This window comes from Capra hircus, chromosome 7 (assembly GCF_001704415.2).
Source record: "Capra hircus breed San Clemente chromosome 7, ASM170441v1, whole genome shotgun sequence".
Taxonomy (NCBI): Eukaryota; Metazoa; Chordata; class Mammalia; order Artiodactyla; family Bovidae; genus Capra; species Capra hircus.
This window is the reverse complement of record NC_030814.1, coordinates 103,773,999-103,788,433: the sequence shown is the minus strand read 5'-3', so window position 1 is coordinate 103,788,433 and position 14,435 is coordinate 103,773,999. Positions and strand designations below refer to the sequence as shown.

Below are 14,435 nucleotides of genomic sequence, written 5' to 3'. Positions count from 1 at the left end.
CTGGCTATTGAATAAATGAGTTAGCGTGACACTTCTGATGGGGATGTGTCAGGAAGGAGAAATACGTGACATGATAGGAAGTGACAGCGTGAAAGCAGAGCTTCCAGAGGGAGGTGGGTGTTGATTGGAGACCTGAAGATGATGAGAAAGCCCGGCGCAGGGAGAGCTAGGGAAACAGCTCAGGTAGAGGAAACAGCGGGTGCAAAGGCCCTGAGGCAAGATTGTATCTGGAAGCTAAAATATGGAGCTAGTGGGGAGGTAGTGGGGTGGGATCTGAGAGGGTTTGGAGCCCTTCTCCCCCCCACCCCTCCCACCCCGGCTATGTCTCCCTGGCCACATAGGACACCTCCCCTGAAGTCTGTAGCTCACACCTCCAATTCTACCATCCCTAACTCCAGATCCTTTTGCTGATTCTTAGCAATAAAGTCCTTCCATTATTTTTACTTTAAAATACCAAACACCTTTTGGGCAGAAGCTGGTACACATTGTTGTGAGCTTTTTATGCTTTAGGGAAAAAATAAGTGGGTATCGCCTGGGAGATCAGGGAGCCTAGCAAAGTGCATGCCTTCACCTCCACCAGGGCAATGCCTGGAGCCCCCCACTCCCCAATCCAAAGCGGAAACTCGACTGCTGGTCTTCCAGTGGGGAATTGGAGGTGGATTTATATTTATATTTAAAAAAATTTCCCAATTCGCCGCAGTGGGTTTGTGATACTTTTATAGTCCGAGTGAGGAGGAGGGACAAAGATGTTATCCTTTGGAAAAAATAGATTTCCCAACTGCAGGGAGAGCAGGGGGTGCGGAACTTCTTCGCACTTCCGGGGCGCTGGGGGTGGGGGGCGGCCTCCAGGCGCTAAGTTATTCTGGTCTCTAGGCGCCTCTGCAGCTGGTGAGCTTTTTATAAACAGGACCAGCTCCGCCCCTCGTCTCCAGAGGAGGAATCAGGGAGATCAGAATTTTCCTGGGGCCACACGCCCCCTGCCGGGTGTGGAGACCGGAGCTGGGCGGACGGTAGCGCCCTGGAATGGAGGTCGAGGTCTCGTTCTTCCGCGCCAGCCCCCATTCTGACTTTTTCACATCAAGATCGTTGGGGGATGACGGGTCATCTTGGACCCCAGAGCCTCCATCTCTGAGTCTAGTTTTGCCAGGATGGTGGAGGGAGGACTCTCCATCCCCGTCTTTTAGCTCAGGAGTCCAGCAGGAGCACAGCATCTCCTTCCCCACCCCCCCACTCCTTTATTGCAGGGTCTTTAAACCTCACTGTTTCCTACTTTTGGGGGGTTGTTGTTGTTGTTTGTTTTTTGTTGTTGTTTGTTTTAACCGCAGACTTTGCGAGATTAGGGGACAGGCTGTTTTCCTGCCCTACTTCCGCCATATGAATTTTTCTCTGGAAAATGGGGCGCAGGAAGGCGAGGGGTTCCCGGAGCGTCCGTCAGCCCCCTCTTTTCCGGAAATTGGTGGCGGAGGGTGGCTCTCTTGATCCCGATTTCTCCTTTCTTCATCTCAGAAACAGGGTGGAGCATCTACTGGCCCCACCCCCTTCAGGGGTCTTGAGTGTGTTAGTCGCTCAATCGTGTCCAGTTCTTTGCGACCCCATGGACTGTTATACAGCCCACCAGGCTCCTCTGTCCATGGAATTATCCAGGCAAGAATATGGAATGGGTAGCCATTCTCTTCGCCAGAGGATCCTCCCAACCCAGGGATCGAACCCAGGTCTTCCGCACTGCAGTCAGATTCTTTACCGTCTGAGCCACCAGGGTACATAGCAGCAATGAGACAGGGTCTATCTTGATCCCTATTTCAGCTATTTCTTCTTTTATACTTACTTTGAACCCTGTAAATAAGAGATATAGAGCATTTTCTCGAACCTCGCTTCCTCTTTTCTGAAATTGGGAATAGGGGGAGTTTAATGAGCGGTCACAGCACCTTGGACTGAACGGGTACCTCCCGAGTCTAAGACCTGGGGTGCATGGGGGCGGGGAAGGGGAACGCCCCCAGAAGACTCAGGCTCAGTTGAGGCCTCAACCTCTGGGCCCTTCAATCGCCCGGAAACCAACATTGGACAGGAGGAGGGGGGGTGGCAATCTTTGACTGGTTACTTACCCTGTCGCTCGAGCACTTAAGCCAGTGAGAAGGCGCTGCGAAGCCCCGCTTCCCTTATACTGTAGAGAGGCGGAGCCAGCAAGCGATTCCTCCCCTCCTGCACCGCTTCTGCTAGCTACTGGATGCGCTCTCTGGGCCCCGCCCCGTTCTCGCGTCAATCTGTGCAAGAGCCCCGCCCCTCCCGGCTCTGCCTGCGACAGTAGACCGTATCTCCATCAGTGGCTCCGCCCTAGAATGGCATCACGGCCGTATCTGCATGTGAGGCCCCGCCCCGCCCTTTGCAGGACGTCACCGAGGACTGCAGGGGCCTCAGCCGCTGCCGCCGCCTCCGCTGCAGCGCAGCCCCACATCAGCACACCGGGGGCCCCGTCACCGCCACTGCCAAAAAAGTCGCCGCCGCTAGGGTCGCCACAGCATCAGTGCAGAACAAGGTGAGCTCCCAGGCCTCCAGGTGCGCTTCCGCGCCGAGCACCTATATAACCTTCATTTGACTGGTGGTCTGCTTGGGATAGGGGACGAAGTTGGCCGGCCTTAAATGAGGCAGAAGGATGCGGCGGTCGCGAGTCTGGGGAGGGGGAGGGCCTCGGCTCCCTCTACCTGCCCTGTCCTCACCCCCACCCCCATCCCTCCATCCCCGGCTCTGCGGTGGAGGGGGAGGGGAGATGAGGCGAGTGCCTTGCGGGAAGCTGTGCGCGCGGGAGGCTCTGCGTGCGCGTGCGCGTGCGCGTGGAGTGCACACTCGTGTGCGCGCCCGCCTGTGCAAGAGGGTCTGTGTGTACCCTTGCTTGTTTATCAGGGTATGCTCCTGCATATCTTGGGGATCCCGACCCAAGATTGTGAGTGTTACAGGCATGTGGAGGCAGACGCGTGGACTGCTCGTGTGCGTGCACAAGTGTGCCTATGTGCACAGAGATGTGTGCCCGTGTAGGTGACGTGTACTGGGCTGCATGGGTGGAGGACGCATTGCGCACGGTGGGTTTGCACATTTGTATATACATGTTGGCGTGCAGACAGGTGTCTGGCTCTTTCTCGTGCATCGAGCTTGTCCCAGTATGTGCCCTGCTGTGTGCACGTGAGCGTGTGCACGCCCCGTGCCTATCACGTGATATAGCTGTCACAGCTCGAGCTCTCCCAGCCTGGGAGTCTGGGAGAAGGACGGCAGACACGCGTCCCCGCGGTACCGTACACGCGTGTGCACGTGCGCCCGCGAGGCTCAGTTCTGAGGAACATGAATGATTGATGGGGGGCGGGGCCGGCCGCAGTTAGTCACCTCTTCTGGCGCAGCTGTAGGTTACAACCGGGTCCGGGATGCAGGCCTGCTGGAGGGGGCTGCAAGGTGTCTCCATCCCCTTCGCTCTGAGGTCCTCCCCTGGAACCTCAGGCCTTTCAAGGTCACGGCCCGCCCTCTGCGGTGGGGCGCACCGTTAGCACTGGGGCTCCTGATGGGATAAGAGTAATCTCTGTCTCTCGCCGGGAGCTCTCTAGCCTGAGCCTGGGCGTTTGGGGACGGAGGGGATCCCTCACCTTCGCCTACGCCCCACACCCCCAGATGGCATCCGCCACAGACGCTCGCTATGGGCAGAAGGAATCTTCAGACCAGAACTTCGACTACATGTTCAAAATCCTCATCATCGGAAACAGCAGCGTGGGCAAGACATCTTTCCTCTTCCGCTATGCAGACGACTCCTTCACGCCTGCCTTTGTCAGCACCGTAGGCATCGACTTCAAGGTCAAGACCATCTACCGAAACGATAAGAGGATCAAGCTGCAGATCTGGGTGGGTCCAGCTGGGGGGCCTTCTGGCTCCATCACTCTCCCCCGCCAGGAACAGCAGCCCCAGCTCTGCCTATTTCTTTCCTGTCTAGATTCACTCATTACATACTGGGCATTTATGAGGTGCTTACTGTGTACCAGGGGCTACAGGCACAGAAGAGAGTGTCCTGTTTCTCCCATCAGTGCTCTCCAGGGGTGGGGAAGGGGTAAATGCTGGGTCCTGTCCTACCCCTGACATCATCAGATGCATCGCTTGCTGAGTGCCTCAGTTTCCCCATGTTCAAGTTCCCCCACGAGTGTCTGGATGAGGTTTCAGAGGGATCCTGACCCCCCAGCCTCATTCCCTGGGCCAAGAGCAGGCTCCTCCACCAGGGTCTTCTGGCCACCTCCCTCAACACCTCTGGGTCCTAAAGGGATCTGATAAATCCCAAGCCAGAGCTGGTCCCTGCTCTCAGTCCTTCCATGGCCCCCACCTCACTCTTGGTAACACCTGCAACCTTCCCTTGGCTGAGGAGACCCTGCCTGGTCATCCCCTGTTGATACCTCATCTCATCTGTCTCCCTCCATCTCCACCTCAGCCTCTTCATTGTTCCTCAAATGTACCAGACCCAGTTCCACTTTAGGGCATTTGCCTAGACTTTCCTTCTCCTGACCCCTGTATGACTCCCTCCCTCATCCTTCAAGTTTTTAAACTGTCCCCCAACCCACACTGCCCATCCTTGCCTGTTTTTTTTTCTTCTCCTGTCTCATTACTTTCTGACAATACATTTCTGTGAGCTGAGAATGCATTTTCTTTCTTGTCATGGGTTGATTCTCTGTTTCCTGCACAGAGCTGTCAATTCCAAAAGGGCAGTGATTTTGGCCCATTTTGTTAACGACTGTGTCCTCAGTGCCCAGCACAGGGTGTGGCACAGGTCCCTGTGTGTCTAATGAATGAAGGAATGATGCTGTAGGTACCTTGGGATCACTGGTACTACATTCCCTGGGATAGGCAGCCGACTCACTCTTCCTGACCCACTGTGCCTCTGGGCAAGCCCCTGCTCCTCTAAGCCTCAAGGGGGCTGGCCTCCACCATCGCAGAGTTCATTCCCATGCTGAGGAACTTCCCTGTATCTCCTCTCTGACACCCCACCTCTTCTTCCCAGGACACAGCGGGGCAAGAGCGGTACCGGACCATCACGACAGCCTACTACCGGGGCGCCATGGGCTTCATCCTCATGTACGACATCACCAACGAGGAGTCCTTCAATGCTGTGCAGGACTGGTATGTGAGCCCCCACCCGCCCTCTTCTGAGCCAGGCTTCGTGTAAAGCCTGGGGTTCAGGCCGAGACGAGAGAGTCCCAGCCCCTTGGCAGAAATGTAAATAATGATATCGGGGTCCCAGCTATGCTATCAATCTATAAACATTAAAACAATGTGGCATCAGCTCAAAAGAATGGGAAAGAAAGATTTTAGGTAGGAAAATGAAACTATAAACATGTAAGGGGGAAAAAGTCTGGGAGGGACAGAAAATATAAAGATAGTTTGCAAGTTTTGAAGGTATAAACATGTACATTTTCTGCTGAGAGTAATGATAAATTTTGAGAAAATGTTTGCATTTGTTCAAGAGGGATAATTCTTCTCTGGGGGTTGGGGATCTGGGAAGGGTGGGAAAGACTTCTTGAACGAGGGACTCTCAAGTTCAGGAACTGTGGGAGCAGGCCCCTGAAGAGAGAAGAGTGTTCCTGGCAGGACAAAGGCAGGAGGAGAGACTGAGCCTTGCCCTCCTCAAGAATTAATGAGACAGGATTTCCCTGGTGGTTCAGGGGGCTTCCCTGGTGGCTCAGATGGTAAAGAATCTACCTGCAACACAGGTGACCCAGGTCAGGAAGATCCCCTGGAGAAGGGAATGGCTACCTACTCCAGTATTTTTGGCTGGAGAATTCCATGGACAGAGTAGCCTGGTAGGCTGCAGTCCATGGGGTCACTGAGTCAGACATGACTAAGCAACTAACAGTTTCACTTTCCAGTAGCTAAGACTACACTCCCAGTGCAGGGGGCCCAGGTTCCATCCCTGGTCAGGGAACTAGATCCCACATCCCGCAAGGAAGATCAAAGATCCTGTGTGCTGCAACTAAGACCTGGCATAACCAAATAAATAAATATTAAAAATAGAGAATTAATGGGAGGTGGGGACTTGAATAGGATGAGTGACAAGGAGATGGGGGAGGGGGTTGGTGCTCAGATTCTCCAAGCCCTAACCTTCCTCTGTCACTACCTCCTCCAGGTCAACCCAGATCAAGACCTATTCATGGGACAATGCCCAGGTGCTGCTGGTAGGGAACAAGTGTGACATGGAGGACGAGCGGGTGGTGTCATCGGAACGTGGTCGACAACTGGCGGACCACCTGGGTGAGTACCCAGTGATGCTGGACATCACAGGCTAGGGAAGGGACACTGAGGCCCTAAAAGGAGAAGACACACACCCAAGATCTCACAGCTAAGCCAAGACGCGGCCTGGATTTGAATCCCAATAGTTTATACTCTCTGCGAGCTGACCTTTGATCCAGGGGCCATTTTAGGTGGGTCTTGAGGGATGTTTAGGAGTTCACTCTGCAAGAAGTTAATGATTCATTCTGATACTGTCACTGCCCAGACTAGTGCTGGGTGTTGCTGGGTGCAAGAGGCCTACAGATTTGTGAGAGGGAGGGATCTGGGCTGGCGGAACCAGCAGGGAGCCAGGCTCTGCCTGGCATAGGTAAGGCTTCCTGGAAGTGGGGCGTTGGAACTGGTATTTGAAGAAAAACGGTGATCTTTCAGACAGAAGAAAGTGACTGGACGTGGGAAAGATCTTTTTGGCAAATAGTTTTACATGACTGGAACATGGGGATCACTTGGAGGAAATATGGTTGATCATGTAGGACCTGAACTACAAGCTGGGGAGTCAGACTCTTCAGAGGGCAGTAGGAAGCCATGGAGTTTGTGTGAGCAGGAAAAGCATCTGTGTCAGATGCTGCCAGGACCAGGGCTGGGCCGGATGGTGGGAGCAGGGAATTAGCCCATCACCCTACTTATTATCGTAGTTATTTACTTATTGGAGATGTCCCCCAAGGGCTTGGGCATCCCCTTGTTCCATGCATTGGCTCTGGGGACAATGAGAAGAGGAGAATTTTAGGGTGAAGAAAGGAGTCCAGGAAATAAAGGCTGACTCAGTCCACTGTTGCTTCGCCATGGGACTTGTCCATGCCTTTAACATGCATCTGGCACTGGGAAACTCCAGGTGTTACCTGTCCTCAGCAAAGTGTGTCTGGGCGTGGGGGGTCCAGCGTCCTCACCCCTCCCTTCCCCGACCACAGGGTTCGAGTTCTTTGAGGCAAGCGCCAAGGACAACATTAATGTCAAGCAGACCTTCGAGCGCCTTGTGGACGTCATCTGCGAGAAGATGTCTGAGTCACTGGACACGGCCGATCCCGCGGTCACCGGCGCCAAGCAGGGCCCACAGCTCACGGACCAGCAGGCGCCTCCGCATCAGGACTGCGCCTGCTGAGAGCTGCCCCGCCCCGCCCTGCCCCATCCCGGCCCCGCCCCTGCCCGCCCCCTGGGCCTGAACCAGGGCCCCTACTGGCCATGGGCGTGAGTCCCCTGCCCCAGTTTAGCCCATCACCCTATTTATTATCGTAGCTATTTATTTATTTATTGGAGATGTCCCCCGGGGGCTTGGGCACCCCCTCCTCCGCGCCCCACCCTGTACATACAGCCCTGTTCTCGCTCTGCAGTGGCGTGTCGTGGCCCCGTGAACTCACCGCTCACTCTTCCCTCCAGACCCCACCTTTTTATAAATTCACCCCCATCAACAATTATCAGTTTTGAAGAGGGGGCCAGATGACACCCCAAGGCAGGCTGGTCGGGTGATGGGAGGTAGCCAGCCTCTTGGCTGTGGCATGGTGGGTCCAGGTGGCTGCAGGCATCTCAACGTGGACCACTGGGTGGGTCAGAGCCAGGAAATGGCCCACCTGGCTCTTCACCCCCAAGGTTTTTTTGGGAGCGGGGTGGGGGGATTGCTGCAGATATGCACCACCCTGGGATACCACTCCCAACCAGACCTGTTCTGACGTCGTGAGTGTCAAACATGCCCCCCAGCCCCCCAGGAGACGTCATGACAACACTACACACACCCAATAAAGTGAATGGATGATACAATGTCCCTATGAGCACCGGCCTGATGATGCTGGCTCTATTCATCCACAAGATTTTCAATTACAACGAGAATTTAATGGTATTTCCACAGTCCGTGCCTAGAGGATGAGACTGGAGGCTCCAAATTCTGGGGCCTGGCTGCAAGGGGGTGGGCGATATCCCCCTCCTTGGCCCCGAAGCACCCAGCCTACAGTAGTGTTGAGGGCTTGGTGCCAGCTGGCTGGCTGAGACCCCAGAGCTGAGGATGGCCCATCACGAGTCACTTGAAGCTGCCCCAGAAGGCTGAGGTACAACTGTCCATCTTCATGGTTGTGTTCCAGAGGCAGAAACTGAGGCCTGGCAGTGGGCTTGGCAGGGGCAGCCCAAGCAGATGCCCAGGAGTCAGGGTGTGGCTAGGACTTGGCCTAGGAGTCGGTTCCCCTTCCTGCCCAGGTGGCTGGTCCGCCACGGCGGCTCAGTCAGTCTTGCCTTGCTGTCTGGCATCTGGGGGTTCAGTCTGCATGGTGCCCAGGGCCACACAGCCTGGGGGTGTCAGGGGGCCTGGGATCTGACCGCACAAGAGCATCTGGTTACATGTACTGTTCACCCCACCACGCACCCCACTGAACCCTCCTCCAACCCCTTGGCACTGGGGTCAGCCTCGCTGGACAAATGCGGGCTTGGTCCTCACCTCGTTGGTGATCAGCAACATGCCCACCCACCACGGGGTGCAGGCAGGCTGTCACTGGCAGAGGCAGCCCTCACCCTGAAGGGTAGCTGTACTGCCATTTGGGGCTCACACATGTGCCCCCCTCCCCCAGGAGTCCTCTGGGTGCTTGGTCCGCCCACTGCGCTCACCCGGTATTTCAGGTAGGAGAGGTACGTGTCCCACCCTAGCGTCAGGCCGTTGATGTAGGTGACTCGGAACTGGGGGGGCACGAAGAGGAAATTCACCAGCTGCGCAGCAGGCCACACGCACCAGTCAGCCTATGGGGAGGGGCAGAATGTAGTGAGGGGCGGAATGTAGTGAGGGGCGGAGCCAGGAGGGACTTGGGTGAGGCCTGAAAGGAGGGTCGGAAGCAAGATGAAAGCAGGTGGAGGCGAAGGGATAGGCGGGGCCTGGGCAGGCATGCCCACCTTGTAGAATTCCCAGAACTTGTCCCGCAGCTCCTGACAGCTCTCGTCCAGGGTATGGCCCTCCAGGCAGCCAAGGCCTAGGAAGGAAACCAAGAAATGAGAGTGTCAGGGGCTGGGGAGTATGGAGCACGGTGGTAAAGCGGGTAGGGTAGGACCCCTGAGGAACAGAGCTTCCCTGATGGCTCAGCAGGTGAAGAATCCACCTGCAGTGTAGGAGACACAGGAGACTCGGGTTTGATCCCTGGGTCAGGAAGATCCCCTGGAGGAGGAAATGGAAACCCACTCCAGTATTCTTGCTTGAAAAATCCCATGGGGAGGAGCCTGGCAGGCTACAGTCCACAGGGTCGCAAAGAGTCGGACACAACTGAGCGACTAATCAACACCCCAGGCAGCAGAACAGTGTCCCACCCAGAGGCACTGGGATATTTAAAGGCCTTTCGGTGGGAAGTGGAGCACACCAGAGTGGCTGAGATGGGTAAACAAGAAGTGAGAGGCCTGTCCTGTATAAACTCGTACCCTGTGGGGTGGTGACACCCTTGCTGAGGCAGTTTTATTACCAGTCCTGTCCCTTCCTTTACCTCTACAGATAATGAAATGAAACTGACCCTGGGCGGCAGGGAATGAACAGCTCTCCAGAGCCAAGGGTTAGGACGATTGTGCCCTGTCAACCTCAGTCTCACCTCCCTTTCCTCCAGCCTCAGGGCCTTTGCACCAGTTGTCCTCCCCTCCGCCCCCACCCCCCACCTCCCTCCCGGCCCTCTGGCTCCTTCATGTCTCATCTCAGCGTCTTCTCCTTGGAGAGGTTCTCCCAACCATCCTCTCAGACACTGTCTTCATCCTTCCTTGCGTAGCACCACTGTCTGTGATTCTGCCATTCACACCTGACGCCACTGGGTCTGTCCCGTCACCACTGTACCCCAGTCCTGGGCCACCCACACAGGAGAAGCATCGATAACACATCTCCACATTCTGGACACAAAACTGGCTCTACCCCCCGCCCCCGCCCCCTCGATCCACGAGGGACCAAGCCCAAGTTCACAGGACTCCTTACCCAAGAAGTACCAGACGCCAAGCATAGGAGAGGCCACCAGTTGGTCAATGAGGACCTTCTTGAGGACGTTTGGGAGGCCAGGGAAGCCGGATGCAGGGAACAGGCGGTCCAGCCAGAGATACCAATAGTGCAGGAAGGGGCCCATGCTGCAGCCAACTGCAAACATGCTCACTGTGGACAGTCCAAGAGTTAAGGGGTTCACGTTAGGCCAGCAACCTTCCCCGCTAATCCACTCCCTCCCTGGCTAAGACCTGGGTAAGCCTGACACCCTCCCAGGGCCGAACCGAATATTCTTGCATTATTAGCCCCACCGCCAGCTACCATTCCAAGAGGTGCTTTTGCATCTTCCCTCATTCCCTCACTACCCTATCAAAGGGTACCACCATCGCCCCGCTTTCAGAAGGAGGAAACAGAGGCACAGCTGATAGGGAAGCGTGGGACCAGGGTGCGACCCAAGCTGGCTGGCAGCCAGACGCTGTGCCTTTGACTACCCCCGGTGCAGCATATCGTGCTCAATGGTGAGTCTGTCAGTGCAAGAGAGAGGGTAGCAGATTAGGGGGTGGGCGAGGACCTGACCGTCAGGATGGCAGCGGACAGAAACCCTACGTATTGGAGATGAGATGAAGACTCGAGGGGGAAGGGACGCGGAGAACGGGGAGGGGGTGTCTAGGGTGCACGCTGAGGTCAAGGGTCTTGCCAGGAACTGAGGTCACGGGACATAGTCACGGAGCTCAGGTCCGGTTCACAGGTCTCCGGATCTGAAGTTGGGGGCAAAGATCTGGGGTGAAAAGCCAGCAGCACTGGTCCCCTTACCTGAGCGCCGCGGGTCGAACTTCTGGCCGGGCCGGGCGCGAATCTCCCAGGTCTGGCGCGCCCCATCCCCAGCCGCCATGAGAACGCCGCATCCCAGGGTATTGGTGACGAGCAACGCACGGCCTTGGAAGAGGGGCTGACCTGCAGCCCAAAGGCCGCGCAGCCAGCGCCAGCCGCCGGACGGCATCGTCCGCCGGACACAGGAACCGGCACACCGGGCCGCCCCGCCCATGCCGGCCAATCCCAAGTCGCCGCCGCGTCCCGGTTACCCGCCCCGCGCGGTGGTACCCAATCGAACGCTGCCTTCGTGATTTGTATGCCCGCCCCAAATCGCTCCAATCAATCGCCGACTGCTTCGAACCCTCACACCGCCTTCCACGCCTTATTGACCAATCACACAAGGCTTCGCGTCACATCGCGCACGCCAATTACTGACGTTCCACCCTTGTTTTCCCGCCCCTTTCTGCTCTGGCCTATGGGTAACCGTCGTCACGCTCTTATTTGACCGCCCAGCACTTCACTGACCAATCACTGACTTTAGGCTGGAAAAATCACAGCCTGTTGTCCTGCCTCCCTCATTGAGATGGCCAATCTACGGCAGTTACCGAATTCTCCCGTGTAAATTGCCCTCCAGATTTCCAGATTCTCCTTCAATTCCTGAAAAGTGAGGGCCACCAGGGCGGAAATCCAATCCCGCAGAGATTCCGGCACGTGGAGGCGGGGCTCCAGTTCTGCTGCGCGCGCAGGCTGCCGGGATTCCTGTCTGGACGTTGACCTTGGTCCTGACTACTGCTGGGCGTCTGACCTAAGTTCCACAATAATGACAGTACTTAAGACGCTACGCACTGTTCTGGGCACATGACGTGCTTTAAGAAATTTGACAGCAACTTTGTGTTACTGCAGTGATAATTACATCCCCATATTACCTCCTATGTTCCTGTAGGGGAAAATCTGAGTTTCAGTGGAAATCTATGCATTACTTACCAGAGCATGGTGTCTGGAGCCTGTGGGCCGAATTCTGTCGCCACCTGTTTTGGTGAGGTTCAGGAGCTAAGAATTTTCTTAACTTTTTTTGATTGGTCGATGAAAAAAATCCAGGCACTGTTCTGAGACGTGTGAAAATTGTATGAAATTACGATTTTCGAATCCATAAATAAAGATGTATTGGAACACAGCCATGCCCATTTGTTTATTGTCTACTCTCAACTACAATGAGGAGTTGCAACAAAGATTGTATGGTCTTAAAAAAACTAAACTGTTTTACTCTTTACAAAAAAAATTGTTTTTTTCTCTTTGTTAGAGGACACTCTTCAGTTTTCTGATTTTGATTCTATGGGAGATATTTGATCAACCCCGTGGTTATAACTGAGAACACCAAAAAGTAATTCTTATTTATAAACATGCAAATGAATTCTGCCAAGTAAAGAGACACTCACCTCATTTTTTTTTTTTTTTTGCCTTTATTTGCACATTCATTTTACACTTCCTCTTCTGCCTCTTGTTTGGAACTTCTTTGAAATGGTTTCAACGCCTGACAAGTTCCCTTTATTAATAATGAGTAAACAGTAGTTTTTAACCCATGCTCATTTTTATATCTGTATGAGAAGTGTGATTTTAACTTTTTGGGAAAAATGATCCTTCAGACACTTCCTATTGCAGTCAAGTACCTCATTCTGGTATTCCAGGCTCCAGATTTTACTGCATTTTGGTGGAAAAGCTTCAAAATGGCTTAAAGAGGGGTAAGAATCAAGTTATGATTCACAAAACAGAGTCAGATAAACTTTTTCCATGGGAAAGTACAGTTCATGGTAGCTGAAGCCCTGGCAAATGCAAATGAGTAAAAGAATTTTGCTATTTCTCTATTTTTCTCATTTCTGTTTTCCTTTCTCTAAATACGATTTTGATGCCTTTGAAACAGGAGGGAAGGAGGCATAGCACAATCTTTGAAAGAAAGACATAGCCCAAGGATACAACATAAACTGATTAGAACCAAATAGGTTCAAGATGGTGGACAAGACAGCTTCTGCTAGACCTTGAGCCTCAGTATATGCTCGCTATAACACATCACCAGGCTAAGTGACACAGCCACAGACACCGTGACGTTCCAAGGCAAACCGAAGATCAAAACGTGGGCAGTGGCCCAATTTCTAGAAATTTCTGCCCGCTTCCCCAAAATAGTTGGAATAATCCTCCTGTGTATTAGTCCATGAAATTACCCAACCCATAAAAGCTGACCACAGTGCATTTGAGGCTGCACTCACTGTCTGCCACAGCCCACACTCTTTGTCTGTGGACTGTGTTTCTTACTCCTGCCTTCTGAGATGACCTACAGTCTGTCTGTGGAGTGTTTCTCTCTGGATGAATCCACTTCTTACTTATCACTTTGTCTCTTACTGACTTCTTTCTGCAATGAGACATCAAGAACCTGAGCTTCATTAGGTCCTGAAACCAGGCACCGCGGGTTTTGGCTGGGTCTGTGTCCCAGCCCCTTGGGTTTAAGTCTCAAGCAGGATTTTGGCTGAGTTCAAGTCCTGGCACATGGGTTCAAGTCCCAGTCTGAATGGTTGTAGCTGGCAACCACAAAGGGACAGTGAAAAGGAAAGAAGAGGTTTAGAGTTAGGCCTTGGTCCTATAGAGGCCCTTGGGAAACCATTAGCCAAGTATACAGGAGAGGACCTTTTACTGTTGTCTGCTCATTTCCCCACCCTGCCCCCAACTCTAATCCTAGGTTTATTCAACACAATTACTTTACTCTACACAACAAAATACAAACATAACATTATCTCAAATGCTAGTGACTAGTGAAACTCGCTCAGTGGTGTCTGACTCTTTGTGACTCTAGGCCAGAATACTGACGTGGGTAGCCTTTCCCTTCTCCAGGGGATCTTCCCAACCCAGGGATCAAACCCAGGTCTCCCGCATTGCAGGCAGATTCTTTCTCAGCTGAGCCACAAGGGAAGCCCATCGCAAATACTACAAAGCTACAAAACTCAAAACAGAGAATTTATAGTACAATAAAGCCACCAGGGCTTTCCTGCTGGCTCAGACAGTAAAGAATCCACCTGCAATGTAGGTGACCTGGATTCAATCCCTGGGTCAGGAATTTCCTCTGAAGAAGGGATTGACTTCCCAACTCCTGTATTCTTGCCTGGAGAATGCCATGGACAGAAGAGCCTGGTGGGCTACAGTCCATGAGATTGCAGAGTCAGATGCAACTGAGCGACTAAACATGTACACATGTGTAATAAACATCAAAAAAGCAATGGACATGTTGCCGAAGTAACCTTCACCACTGCCATGAATACCAACACAATGAGGGTTTCAGTGATGATCTAGATTTAAACTCACCATTTCAGAGAGGGTGGAGACGTGTGTGTGTGTCCGCGCACACACGCACATCCAT

The 14,435-nt window shown here is 53.7% G+C and overlaps 2 protein-coding genes across 2 annotated transcripts; one reads left to right on the top strand and one right to left on the bottom strand.

Annotated features, from left to right (window-relative positions):
• RAB3A (RAB3A, member RAS oncogene family) lies at positions 2,328-8,066 on the top strand. Its single transcript, XM_018051428.1, has 5 exons — positions 2,328-2,533; positions 3,652-3,879; positions 5,021-5,139; positions 6,143-6,267; positions 7,212-8,066. Exons 2-5 carry the CDS (start codon positions 3,652-3,654, stop codon positions 7,400-7,402), a joined length of 663 nt encoding a protein of 220 aa, XP_017906917.1. The 5' UTR covers positions 2,328-2,533; the 3' UTR covers positions 7,403-8,066.
• Positions 8,106-11,275, bottom strand: MPV17L2 (MPV17 mitochondrial inner membrane protein like 2). The gene is made up of 5 exons (XM_005682183.3): positions 11,033-11,275; positions 10,220-10,390; positions 9,169-9,245; positions 8,890-9,018; positions 8,106-8,599 (listed from the first exon to the last, which is right to left on the bottom strand). Exons 1-5 carry the CDS (start codon positions 11,262-11,264, stop codon positions 8,507-8,509), a joined length of 702 nt encoding a protein of 233 aa, XP_005682240.2. The 5' UTR covers positions 11,265-11,275; the 3' UTR covers positions 8,106-8,506.

What these genes read in the sequence shown, in the direction of transcription:
- MPV17L2 (XM_005682183.3), bottom strand. Translation starts at nt 11,264, where the DNA reads ATGGGCGGGGCGGCCCGGTGTGCCGGTTCCTGTGTCCGGCGGACGATG. An exon ending in TGGCGTCTGGTACTTCTTGG is followed by an intron (nt 9,246 to 10,219) that starts GTAAGGAGTCCT and finishes TTTCCTTCCTAG; the next exon opens with GCCTTGGCTGCCTGGAGGGC. An exon ending in TCTCCTACCTGAAATACCGG is followed by an intron (nt 8,600 to 8,889) that starts GTGAGCGCAGTG and finishes TTGTGCGGTCAG; the next exon opens with ATCCCAGGCCCCCTGACACC.
- RAB3A (XM_018051428.1), top strand. Translation starts at nt 3,652, where the DNA reads ATGGCATCCGCCACAGACGCTCGCTATGGGCAGAAGGAATCTTCAGAC. An exon ending in TTCAATGCTGTGCAGGACTG is followed by an intron (nt 5,140 to 6,142) that starts GTATGTGAGCCC and finishes TACCTCCTCCAG; the next exon opens with GTCAACCCAGATCAAGACCT. An exon ending in ACAACTGGCGGACCACCTGG is followed by an intron (nt 6,268 to 7,211) that starts GTGAGTACCCAG and finishes CCCCGACCACAG; the next exon opens with GGTTCGAGTTCTTTGAGGCA.